This window comes from Schistosoma haematobium, chromosome 5 (genome assembly GCF_000699445.3).
Source record: "Schistosoma haematobium chromosome 5, whole genome shotgun sequence".
Taxonomy (NCBI): Eukaryota; Metazoa; Platyhelminthes; class Trematoda; order Strigeidida; family Schistosomatidae; genus Schistosoma; species Schistosoma haematobium.
In genome coordinates this window covers 13,094,745-13,107,421 of record NC_067200.1, presented here as the reverse complement: position 1 = coordinate 13,107,421, position 12,677 = coordinate 13,094,745, and the positions used below count along the sequence as shown (strand labels likewise).

Genomic DNA, 12,677 nt, shown 5'->3' with positions numbered 1-12,677 from the left:
TATATTTTTTCATCCTATATCTCCGAAACCAACTGAAATATTAACATGTTTGCGTAAAAGAACGCGCGAAATACCAAAACACTATTCATATTTTAACATACCTTATTTATTAATACATTAGGATATGATCCTACCATACTTCCTACTGTACCAAGTTTAATAGGCAATGTGTATGCTCTTGTAAATAGATCTGTTAAATCAATTGTAAACCCTTTAGGATGTATTGAATGATCTAAGTCACCGTTTACTTGAACTAAATATGGCATATCTGTTAATTGTTGACTTTGACGTAATTGTTTTCCATCTTTATGATTATGAAATGAAGATGAAGATGAAGAAGAATTAGAATGTAATGAAATCGGTGCTTGTTGAATTGGTGCATGAGGATAAGCTGGTGATGTTAATGGAGGCCGCTTACCATCTTTACCTACTACATATCGATGTCTAATCTGTATTATATTGGATACACCAGAGTTGGATCGTATCATTTCACGAAACTTTAAAACACAATCTTTATCATGTAGTGTAATTTCTTTGTCAATACCTTGTCTACAATTGGAATGAATGAAAGAAGAGTAAAAAATTGAAAGAAACAAACAATTCAGCCAGTCAGTATTAAATAAATGATAATCAATTATAATCTGTTGTGATTGTGGCTAGGAGTAGAATCGAGGATGCGCGTTTCGTCCTATCTGGGACTCGTCAGCCAGATGTACCTGCAGGGTTGATGTTCACTCCGGAACTCAAACCCAGTACCGTTCTACATTTTTATATGACTGATTAATACAATTACTTCAACAATTCAATATCTTGAATCACCATGTTTGATCCTTCACCATTAATAAATAATAGAATTTGAATAAAATATTTCACCATTGGAAGCAATACGAATTTCTTTTTCCCTAACTTGAAATCCCACCTCAGTATATACATTTAATTCAATCTGTAATCAATACCTGAATCTGTGGATATACTTCTTATAAAGCATTCCATAAATTACTGACAAATGGTTTATGCTATAACTTGATGACTTGAATGATGTACTTATGTGAAGACCTGAATTTGTGATACTAATTAAATCAAAAGTTTTTAATAACTGATTCAGATATTGGATCATTATCATGATAAGTAGCTGTTTCTATGTTTTCTGATTTTCAATAATTTGCTAGTGAATACTGGTTTTTTGCGATAACCATTTTTAAACTAATTGATTATCTGAAAAATGGTAGAATCATATTTATTTATTATATTACGACAACTTAGTCGATGTAAGACTTGAAGGTCCTAAGTTTATTCATCCGTACGTTCATGACGATAATTCCTCAACCAGTCGTCAGTCTTCATCAACGGAAGATCAGGAACAAATATACATCTATAAACATGACCACATCTCAAGTTGGCATAGTGTGAGTTGAAATAAACATAATGAATGCCAAAGTATAGATTACAATGCCTAGTACATACTGATTTAGGTAATTAAATTTTGGCAGAATGAATTCATCGTATTGCATTGAAAAATAATTCACAAAGAGCGCAATATATGTGTTCCATAATGCATAACCTATGTAACATATATACTATACCATATACGGTATACAAGTATTGTACCAGGTAGAACTAATCAAAGATAAATGGGAAACAGCCACTTGTGAAAACGTCTGATAGATAAAATTTCAATCTTTACAACTGAAACATATTATCTAGAAGGAATTTAGCGCAATGTTCAACATTGTGTGCTGAAATTGCCTTACTATAACGACACAACATTGAAAAAAACAGCATATAACATAGCATATTATCAGATTCTTAATTTTTGACTAATGTCCAATTTTCAAACACAAAAAGATCTAATTTTATGATGTATAATAGAGTTATCTTTCACGAAGGTGATACCATATCTTGGTTTGATAACTCTTTGCCTTCCTTTAATTCTACTCATATACTGGTCACACCAGATGTGATTCATATCATATAATAAAAAAATGACGGTAATCACTGAACTTACGGTAAACGTTCAACTCCATTCATTCCACTATGGTTACTGCCACCGATGCCAGCACCACCACGTAATGGTAAATTCACCATAACTAGACAGTAATCTCTCGAATCAACATGATTCACTAAATTATACTTTTCTAATGTCCATAATACAATTTGTTCAGCTGTATCATTGGTTGATATTGGTAATAAAATGTAAGGTATTGTTGGATTTAATGAACTACCGTAAATTTTAACTAAACTACCTAGTAAAGCAAACAGAACGTACATATACGATAAGTATACAAATAATTATACAATAATAATAAATTCAGGTAAACTACACAATTCTTTTTTTTCTTCCTAACTAAGTGTATTCATTAAATTGCAAGGTTACCATAGCATTGTTTTAATCCATCTTAATAAAATAGCTTTCAAATTACCAAGCAGCAAATGACAAGGGAAAAATCGATCGATTAGTAGCTAGAACAGCAATTCAGGTTATTTAACCATTATTCAAATCATGGGGGCTACATTTTTATAAAGTTTAGTTGCATAGAGTGATCGACACACCCAAACATATTACTGTTTTCTAATAACAAACATAACATCGAGTCAAAGCAATCCCAGAGAAATATTTAACATTTGAAGCAGGATAAAAAACTGGTTACCAATAGCGATAGTGAAATATGGTATGTTTTGTTTGTTTGATCGAATGTCTGAAGGAATTCTGAAATGGGTTCAACTGATAGGTAATCACTGTAACTGAGTTTATGATGGATTTCTGACAGGGTTCTGATAAACTATACAACCGTATTAATTAACATTGAGATCCATATATCAAGGTTATATTCAAGCTGACTTTCAAACTGTGTCTATAATTAACCGAATGCTAACTACAGATCGACTGTTAGGCAGTTTTAGTGAAGGTACCAAGATTAACCATCTATACGATAGAAAACATAGGAAAAACGTTAAAAGTGGAATAAGTAAGCAGCTTTATCTAACTGCAGTAAATTTTTGTGGAATTCGAAATAAAAATCTTTAGAAAGGATATTTTTTCATCATCGTAACTTATTGCAGGAATTATGCCCCAATTTTAATATTATCTCGATTAAACTAGATACATCACCATATATGTTCGTTATGAAGAATTTTATTCATAAAAATAAAAAAGGATTATCCATTCTCAGCGATCAAAGTAAATATGTAAGGCTGATAGTAACTTTATAAAGGACATATAAATTAGAAAGAAGGAGGAACAGAACACGAATCAAGTGAGAGTAATGGGTATGAACGGTATTAGTAAAGGAACTTAATCCATTGAGACCTACAACTTCAAAACGTCGCGATTTATAAAGATTATTTAGACTTTACAAAACTGACGGTTCTCTGTTTCCAATTCCATCAGTGTATTCATCACCTACATATAATCTTATGTGTATTGCGTCAGTATACCATATAATTCTGATACATTTCATCTTTCTAAATAAGTTCTTCTATAATAAGTTTTATGTACCTTCTCACACAAATCACTTTAATATTTAAATAGATTTATAGTGTATCTTCATATGTGATTAATATTTTAAAGGAAAAACTTCCTAATGTTCATCGTTTATCCCTTCCCAGATCACTATATATATATATACCTCTTTTAATCCCATCAGTTATATCCATACATTGATTTCGATTGTGTATTCGTTGTTGTCGACGTCGACGTAATACTTCATCTGGATTAGATAATGTTCGTGTAAATGTAGTATCAGGAACTTGTTCTAATTCATCATCTATAAGATCAGAACGATTTTTACTAGATTTCCTTTGTTTCTTTCTTGATCCTGATGACCATCGTCTAACAAATCCACGTGTTTGTTTGTCATCTGTGTTATTCTCTGTTGTTAATAAATTTTTACTATTTTTTCTTTGTTTTAATCCATGTGTTGTTGAAGTTGTTATGATCGTCGCTGAACCATTTTGATAATTTGAATCCTGTAAAAAAAGCACAAAATAAAACAATATGCTGAATGATTTATGTAATAACTAATGACAGTAAACAATAGGGTAATGTCAAAGAAAATCAGCTACATATAAATATTAACATCAAATCAGCTATACTCGACGTAGAATCTGGTAAAAATGTATGTCAAACCAAGTTCCCATTCTATATCAGCATGATAATATGAAATTAACGAATGTAAACGTGAATAAGTTTCAATAATGGTAGTGTTCACGATAGGAGAAAAATAGTTACTACGAAAAACACTTGCTTTCATTGGTTAACTAGCTGGGGCTAATATTTGATGTAAACTATCTGCTACAGCATTCTGACAGACTGGGCCAACCAAACATGTCGGCTCATAGTTAGATGATAATTAACAAATGATGTGATATACACTCTATACATTGAGGAATGACTTAACTTCCTGAGGGTCATATGTATTCATGAACAAGTTGTGCATATACTTTCTACTGGGTTAGCTAACTAAAACTTAATACTCCCCCATGGTTTTCTTACTCAAGTATCTGGTTAGGCCTGTGTATATATACGAAACAGAGTTAGAGGACCACAAAACATAACAAATCTCCTTTTAATAATAATTATGTATCCCTTGGTAATTAACCAGGAGAATAATTTCTAAGGTTTTAGTAAGAATCTCTGAAAAGTAAAGTTCAGTCACATTGAATGTAAGACAGGCATCATTAACAGGAAGATGGATATCCGTATAATATTGCGAAATGAAATGTGAAACACTAGATATCAAGTCAATGGTTTAAATATAACACATAAGAACTGGATTCGATTACTGGTGGGATCTACTGTTAAATTAGCAATTTTACGTCATGACATGGCTTTTACTAGAGAACTATTGACAACAAAAAGGTATTGAACGCTTATTCCATTCTTATATAGATCTCTCCAGGGATGCATACTCATGAACCCATAAGAAATCAGATCCAGGACTTTCAGGCTTTGATATGAACTCTTAGCCTTCAAACCACTAGGTTGTCATATGATGGTGTGCACTTCTAACTTCAATTAATTCGAAATATAATATGATGGTTAATCATTACCTCCAACGATGTGTCTGACACATCATGATTCAAAACTGAACAACTTTCGGAAGCCTTTTGTCCTAATAATAGTAAAAATAATATCTAATGATTAAAGATATATATACTTGTTCGTGATCTGGATGAATTTAAATGATATCCTACATAGAAAATCTTAAAGGATCTAAGTAACTCAGCCTTATGAACCTATGATTTGTTTGCTTTGAAAACTATGAAAATAACTTGGAAACAATCAATATTCATTTAAATTCATACGGTTTGTAAACTAAGAAAATCACTGAAAATTATGAAGTGAATTCATTTTTATTATTACTGAACTTCTGAATGGTGCGCGGTTTTAAAATACAACAAGAATGGGATCTGACGTATACTAACTACTTAAGTTTTCCTAATGTCTTCATATATTGTTGAAATAAAAAAGTTCCCTAACTTCAACTGACTAGTCAGAGCTCATAAATATTACAGCAATACTAGTATTCACTGGCTAACCAATTATGGTATAAAATGTAGATTGGGAAAAAAGTTAGAGGGTAGATGAAACCAACATTAAAACCGTTGGATGCCGGCCTCAATGGTATAGAGGTTGAGCGTTCACGCGCGAGACCGAAGATTCTGGTTTCGAGTCCCGCGTGCAGGATCGTGGGTGTGCACTGGTGACAAGTCCCACACTAAGAGGCAACGACTGACTAGTGCTCAAAGGTTTACAATGGTGGTCTAACATTGTTCGCTTCATGATCTAAATAAAGAAAATAATTTGTTAATCGACAAAATTATTGACCATTGGTTTCACTAATGTTGTTAGATATACATGCAGTCATTGGCTAGAGATGTTAAATGACATAGCTAAGAATCGGTTACAAGGAAGTCAACGCAGTAGATCCTGAGTATCAATATTTTTTAAATAAAGAACTTAATTATATTTTTTTCTTTAAAAGTTTTATATATGTTTAATCATTCTGAGTGTCATTACTTTTACTTTTATTTTGACTAATTTGCTACTCTTTTTATAACTTATTACCACCTCATGTAAGTTTAGTTGACACATATTTTTACCGGGCTCAATATTACTCAATGTTAGTTGAAGTCGAATAAATGAACAGAATCTTTTATTTTGTTATTATTACTATTATTATTATCATTCAGAGAATAATATTTTTGAAACTGGAAACAACAAAATCTGTCTTGTAAACATTATATGCAAAGATGGATAGTGGCTAGCAATGGAATCCAAACAATACACTATCACCATTGGATGCCGGCTCTGTGGTCCAGTTGATTAAACGTTCGCGCTCGAGACCGAAGGCCCTAGGTCTGAATCCCGCGTGCGGGATCGTGGATGAGCACTGCTAAGGAGTCATACAATAGGACGAAACGATCGTTCAGCGCTTCCAGGTTTCCAAAGGTGGTCTAACATTAATCAGTTCATGATCTCAATCAAATATCAAGTGAATTTTATCTTACAAAGTTCATAAGTTTGTAAAAATATATTTTAATCATACACAAAGAATCAAGTCATTTATAGAGTTTATTGAGTAATACAATAACAACATTAAAACCAATTATGGTTATATCTTATATTTCAATCCAAATTTAGTTTAACACTATCTATCTATATTATTTCATTCGGACAAACAAATTTATTTTATTTGCATAAGACTTATTGAACATTGAATAAACTATTTACATAGATGACATCATTTTCAATAAAATACACTCACACACACACACACAAATATCATATACATACATATGTAAATGTAATACTCATTCTAAAGAAGTACTAAAGTTATGTAATAAAACTGATATAATAATAATAATAATAATCGCACTTATATCCTTGTATCCTTTCAACATTTTTCACTTAACTCATTATCATATTACAACATTGTATCGAATATCAAACTGAACAAACTATAGAATGGTAAATTGAATATGTTTGATATCATAAGTCGAAATGAAGTTTGTGATTTGGATACATCAATACACAATTGTATATTTGTCTGAGTTTTGTGATAATAGTATCAAACAAACGAATAAGTGTATGCATAAATTCAAGAATTTTTCTCTATTGTGTTACATCATAATATCATTCAATGTGACATAGAGAATAGTAACTAACGTTCACATGATTACTATTTACAAAACGGATTAGTGATGGTGGTGGTAGTAGTAGTAGTGGTGATAAAATTCAATGAGTCAGGATAATAAATGTAGACTGTAAAGTAAAGAATGGTAGTGGGTGGATTGTGTGTTGTTCGTTCGAAACATATATGAGTCATCCTGAGTTTGATGACATAATCAAACATTGGATACTGTAACAGTCAATGAGATAAACAAATCTAGAAATTTTGTAGCTTTTTATCGCGGAATGACCTTAGTTAGAGAAGCATTGAAATGCCAGAAATCAGAGGACAACTGTCCGGTTCTAGTACGGAATTTTTCAAGTGTCCATCATTAACTCTAGGAAGAGTCATTACTGTCGTAACTAAACTCAGCCTGTAATATAAAGTGATAAGATTCATAAGTAACCAAGTTATATTATAACAGTCCATAAATCGATTAACATCTGGTGAATAATTCACCGCATGGATGTGGTCATGTAATATTTTGGTTCAAACAATGTTGTATTTTATGAATTACTACTGTAAATTACTCTCATTCATTTGTTAATCAATCAGCAAAGCTATCTGAAAATGCTCTATCCGATTTCAGAATTCAGTTAAAAATGTTACGCTGTTTCTATTGTGGGTTTTCATCAGTATCTACTTATTGTGTCATTTTGAAACCTCAAGGAGTAATTAAAAAGCCTATTAAATAGTTATAAGCATTCTGAATATAAGTAACCAAACACATCAAGAACATATTTTATGAACACTTTCGACGAATTGTTTTAGGTTATATTTATCACAGATTCATCTCAATTAAGATAACATTGGATATCATCGAGCACTAGACAGCTGCTTCGCTTTAGTTTGGAACTTCTTGGTAGAAGGAACATAAAACAACATTAAAAGCTGGACTCAGGACATTCTACCTTCATGGTGAACGCTTCGCCATTAGAGCCACAGGTTAGCCACACTATGGTATAACTTCAACTTCAATCAGTTCACAATGTAGTGTAACGATAATCGAATACCATTGGTAGCAAGTGTTTTAATCCTGAAATATATAAACTCCATTAGTCACGACGTCGCAATAGAATTTCAGAAACATCTCGAAGTAAAACACTAATGTTCTGACTATTATAGTTTAATAGAAGGGGTTTCGTGAAGTTTGGCTTAATTCGTAGGCTTTATTCAGTGCGGATTGATATAGTTTAGAAGTACCATAGAAAACAGCAGAGAAGTAGACAGCTGATTTGTCCTAGAATTGGATTCTTTAGAAGTGAGCTTAATCTCTCCATAATTTCTTAAACTAAGCGACCGTGAATAAACTAAGCAATTTTCTTTAGTGAGCGGATTATTTCTTAATACAAATATTGATAAATGGCGCTTCAAAAGATAAAAATAATCATTTAACTTTAACATTACTATGATTTAGTTAAAGAAAACTAATTATGAACATTGAATTGTGTTTAACTACTCAATCTAGTAATTATGTACCTATCTAAGTCTTTTAGTTACAGACTTTATAGAAGAGATGAATTACGGTTAGCACCGCAACCCATGACTTACATTTCTTACGCTGTTTATAACCAGACAATTTACATAGAATGCATATTTGCTAATAGAGACACACTAAGTCACGAAAAGTCAGAAAATCTAACTTTTTTACTTATTGGGATATTACAAATATATTATTTATTTACAACAATCTACTCGATGCTCAATTTATTTGAAATCATCAAATCAAAACTTGGTAATGATACCTACAAACTCATAAGAAATATTAGCTTGATTGATTTTAATTTTGAATCTATCAACAACAAACAACATTAGCGAAAAATACTGGTTGCCTGCTTGAATATCTACGTTACATATTCCTGCCATCTAAATATTTCAATACGTTATCTGTTTTTCTGTTTGTTTTAACACATCATTATGTTTATTAATTGCATAACCCATTCAGGCACGTTTATGAGAAGTTTATAAAAAAGTACAATCAGAAACGTGATGGCTGGTAATATGCGTTAAAATGAATGAACATTATTCAAATGTTGATTCCTAAACTTCTAGCATCTAAACTGGCGATCACTCAATATTTATTGTCGGGATTGATCAAGAAATAAGAAAAGGGAACTTGTTAAAATACTTTGTTCTGAGAATTACTCAATAGTGTACCAAAAATATAATATTGAACAAAGCCAGTAATAATAATAACAAGAAGTTACAAACCATTACAATTAAGTTACTGTTTGTTGACTTTCTGAACTCAGTAAATTAATGAATAACACTGTCACATTTTAAACCAATCTTATTGGGAATATCAATATTGCTAATCAGGTTTATATAGTTGATGAATACTAAATTGGATGTTATTATTAGCATAGGAAAATTTCAATTAGACAACTATTGTAAATGATGATGAACTGCATACTCTCTTTTGTTTATCTTCAATTGGCTTCAGCAACAGACAATCATAACTTTGTCAGTCAGTCGAACTCAAAATCTTAATACCTTAAAGGGTACATATTACCAATTAAACTAATAGGTTAGAGTTCATTTGTCCATATATCTAAATTTTCTCATAATATTATTGTGTAAAATGTTGGCACTCAATTACACACATACAAACATACACATATATCAATATTGATACAATATTCTAAGCACAAAACACACAAAGAGAAAAACTAATTTAAAAACTTTTTTTTAGTGTTTTCAATATTTGAATTATAAATAACAAAGACAACAGTGTGAGATTCTTTGTTTCACTTTTAAGGTTCATTTGGTGCCCACGACGATAAAGATTTGTATTTTTTATTTATAAGTAACCAAGGTAACTTAATTTTGTGTGGCACATCCAGTCGGTATAAATTTAGCCTACATAAACAAACATACCATTTATCGTATGGTAACTAAAATGAACCATTGTTTTCATATTGAGTAATATTGAATTGTTGAACATACATAGATAAAATATATTTCGAAAAACTACACATGCATACAAACACTTGTCTATAGTTATATTATACTGTAGAAATTAGAGACATTGCACACAACAGATATACACTGATAAAGAATAATAATAATAATAATACCAGTATGTGATTCATGTGACTTTTCAACTTAATTTAATAAAAACTCAACATACAGTTGGAGAGTTGGATTAAGTTCATTATGATTGTTATTTAATTTAGATTATGGAATGAACTCAATTAAATAACCACTAAGAAACTAGGAATTATTGGAAAACTATTCTGTTTTAATATGAGACTACTAGGAAGTGCACATTTACTATTTATTTATGAGTCCCATCCAGGATGTTCAAGTCTCATGATGAACATATACCTTTCCGATTACTGAGTTGATGTCTGATACTGTACACGTCATAATGCAGTTAATTCGTGATATTACATAGCCATCTTACAATGCCTTTGATAGTGTGGTGTATGCTACTGATGTCGATAGATATAAGTAGTATGTATAACCAGTCGAAAGTGGAGTACCTGGCGGTAAAAGGTTGAGAAGATCGAAGAGAAGAGAATGAGAACAGCAAGTGACTATTATAGAGACGAAGGAACAACAAAGTCTGAGACAGTTGATGGATATTTTACAAATGAAGTATTTACTGTGTGGCTCATAGATTTTACCAAGGTATTTTGTAACGATGTATTAAATTACATTTGATTGTCCCTACTGGTGTTCTCATTCGCAACAACAGGTTCTAATGAAAAGCGGTCACTACTGAAGTTCAAGTGATTCAGATGTGAGGAAAATTAATGAGTAAAGATTGATCACTTCCAAAATAGAAAGTTTTGTATAGATAATTCAATCAGAAAATAGTATTCGGAGTAGACGTCAAGTTGAAAATGTAAATGATCATCGAATCTCTGAGATTCAGTAGCCGCAATTGTACATACACCCCATAGCGATGCGTTTTAACTAAAATTCAAGGCTTATTACCAAATTACTTCTAATCATTAAGACATCTTTATTAAAGTTGGATAGCGGGTAACAGTAGAATCGATAGTTCATGTTTCGTTTAAATTATAACTCGTCATGTGAACTTATGTATATCCCATTATTGTTGTATATATTGAGACTCAAACTTAGCATTTATTACTTCAAACGCCAATACGTTATCCACTCTGCTTACGTATTGGGATTACCATTAAATTGTGCGATCGGAATTAATTTTATTCAGAAAGGTCGATATTGTCTCGTTATTAATGTTAAAGACTGTAATTCAACATTTTCTATTGATGTATATGCATTCTAGGTTGATTGTTTTATTATTACTATCAACTTAAATATGATGAAAATAATCTGTCTCAAGATCATTCAAGTTAATAGTTCAATAGTTGAAATAGCGATTCTTCATTGTATTTTACAATCAGTCGAATAATGAACTATCTTTTATCCAGTACACATTAAGGAAATATAAACATGTTATAACTAGGGTACATTAATCAATTTTTTTATATTTTATGAATTTATGCTTAGTGTAGCCCTATAGTAACTGGTTTCTTTGACAGAAAAGTAAATAAATACATAAATAGAATAGATAAACACTCGTATAGTTCATTTCATTAATAATAACAATACACCTTATTGGCATATTCACATGAGTCACTCACTAACAACAGGGGCGTAAACCAAGAAAATAAAAGCATATTCTAGAGAGGAAAAACAATAAAACGCAATCACCGTGAGATATATATATATATAATATTGATACTACCAATTTTACAAAAAAAATAATTTCCTGCAATGTTCTGGTTTAATGATATTCATTTATATATAAGAAGTACAAATGAAATGTTGGATAGATCGATAATTTAGACTGACCTAGAGTAAATGCCAAATTATTTGAGATTTCCTCTTGTAATATATATTTATTTATACATTTAGAGAGGAAAAAAAAATCAATATCAGTAAACATATAAAGGAGGCATTGAATATTTTTATTGATCCTTTTATGGGACTTTTTAGCAATGATATCACCAGAGTATCGAACCTTAGACCTTCTAGTTTTGTGTCAGATCCTTAATTATTAAAACTGTTGGGTAGGCATCTTGGGTTCGAATCGACTTCATTTAATTTGCAATTGAACTTGATGAACATTAAATACCATTGATAAGAACTGTTTTATTACCAAAATGTAGTAATACTACGATGTTTTAAAAAGGTTATAGTGATTTTTGAACGTTTCGATCTATTTAAATAACTTTTCAGTAGTTTGTCAATGATTAACTGAAAATACGTTTAAATTGTTTTACTTACAGGACGAGTGATTGTTTGGGGTTTAGACTCATCACGTAATATGAACCGTCCTTCCTGATTTTCTGCTGTCCAATTCAACTGAACTAGTAAAGGCGCTTCATCTGCTCCTAAACGCCGTTCTAAAGAAATTATGAGGAATGAAAGAATACAAGAAAAGATAGAACTAAAATAGAAATATGTATGGCAAATATTTAAAGTACTATTATCATTCATGCATGAATAGTTGTTAACTAGAACTCGATA

The 12,677-nt window shown here is 31.0% G+C and overlaps 1 protein-coding gene across 1 annotated transcript in view; it reads right to left on the bottom strand.

Annotated features, from left to right (window-relative positions):
* Positions 1-12,677, bottom strand: part of MLLT4 (myeloid lymphoid or mixed-lineage leukemia (trithorax, )) — a 98,326-nt gene that overhangs the window by 60,631 nt on the left and 25,018 nt on the right. Inside the window, exons 3-6 of the mRNA XM_012939086.2 lie at positions 12,435-12,553; positions 3,627-3,966; positions 2,006-2,243; positions 102-549 (exon numbers count right to left, since the gene is read on the bottom strand). Of these exons, the coding sequence (XP_012794540.2) occupies positions 102-549; positions 2,006-2,243; positions 3,627-3,966; positions 12,435-12,553 (1,145 nt within the window). The remainder of the gene's footprint in view (positions 1-101; positions 550-2,005; positions 2,244-3,626; positions 3,967-12,434; positions 12,554-12,677) is intronic.